The following is a 1,165-nucleotide window of genomic DNA, read 5'->3' on the forward strand; positions in this document are numbered from 1 at the left end:
TATCACCTTTCGTCCGTTGGCTTGACGTCATACATTTTTAGTGACGCAAGTGTTAATTTTTCAACGACACGATCTTGCTCTCTCCTTTGAGTTCCTATTATAGAATGTGGAAATATGTCATTGTACGTGTATTCCTTTTTTCTTTAAAAAAAATAGTAATAACCATTTTCACGTTACTTCCGGAACTCCCTGGAATATGCGTGAATTCTCTTTTTGTGTGTATGTTTGTGTATGTGTGTGTGTATGCTTGTGTGTTTGTGTGTGTGCGTGTGTGTATGCGTGTGTGTTTGTGTGTGTGTGTGTGTGTGTGTGTGTTTGCTTGTGCGTGTGCGTGTATGTGTATGTGTGTGTTATTAAAAAGTAATGAAAAGTAATTACTATTCGTAATATTATGGTTAATCTGAGCTCTTATTTTTTCAGCCTGACTGCACAGACTCCGATTTTCTATTACTTGGAGAAGCACTAGCAGAGGCACCCACTTCCTCAGTTGCCTCCATTTTACGTCTTGGTAAGTGAATCGTCTCTATTCCGTTGTTCCAGCGTCCTCGGTGTATTGGTTCGGAGCTTTGCTGTTGCACGCAAGAGACCTGAGTTCGATTCCTGAGTGGGGAAAAGGTTTCTCGAGTATCTTGATCTTTTTGCTGGCATGATGTTGTGTCATACCCGTACAGTTGAATAATGTGGAAGGCAGGGGGTTGGATATTGCCCTTTGGTAGATTCTTCTTCTTCATTGTCTGTCTTACTTTTTCCTAGCACTACATGGTCGTTATTATGTCGGCGTGCTTCTCTCTACCCGATCAGAAGACGAAATGTCCCCTTTTATCTTTAAAAAAAGTGGAACTTTTTATTCTCAATAACCTTAAAAAAACGTATTTAAAAAAGAAATAATTTTGAAAAATAATATTAATTAAAACATAAAACAAAATAAATATATATTATACACACGTATGGCATGGTTAGTACCTGTTCGATTTTAGTAGAGTAACTTTGTAACAGAAAAAAGCTACTCGTGTAGCTGAAAAAAATTTTGAGTTTTTTTTGGTTTTTTTGCTTTTGGGTAGGGAAAGTGTCTTTTCTTTTTGGAAGGGGTAGGATGTCACAATGGTGTATATGTGTGTGTGTGTGTGTGTGTGAAAGAGTGTGTGTGTGTGTGTGTGTGTGTGTG

At 37.9% G+C, this 1,165-nt stretch overlaps 1 protein-coding gene across 1 annotated transcript in view; it reads left to right on the plus strand.

Moving 5' to 3' along the window:
- The window catches only part of LOC101857972 (focadhesin), a gene marked incomplete at its 5' end in the record, with an annotated part of 114,263 nt that overhangs the window by 7,549 nt on the left and 105,549 nt on the right, over nucleotides 1-1,165 (plus strand). The window contains 1 exon segment of the mRNA XM_035971712.1: nucleotides 421-508. Within this exon segment, the coding sequence (XP_035827605.1) occupies nucleotides 421-508 (88 nt within the window).

The sequence above is a fragment of the Aplysia californica genome, unplaced genomic scaffold (genome assembly GCF_000002075.1).
Source record: "Aplysia californica isolate F4 #8 unplaced genomic scaffold, AplCal3.0 scaffold00487, whole genome shotgun sequence".
In the NCBI taxonomy this organism is placed as follows: domain Eukaryota; kingdom Metazoa; phylum Mollusca; class Gastropoda; order Aplysiida; family Aplysiidae; genus Aplysia; species Aplysia californica.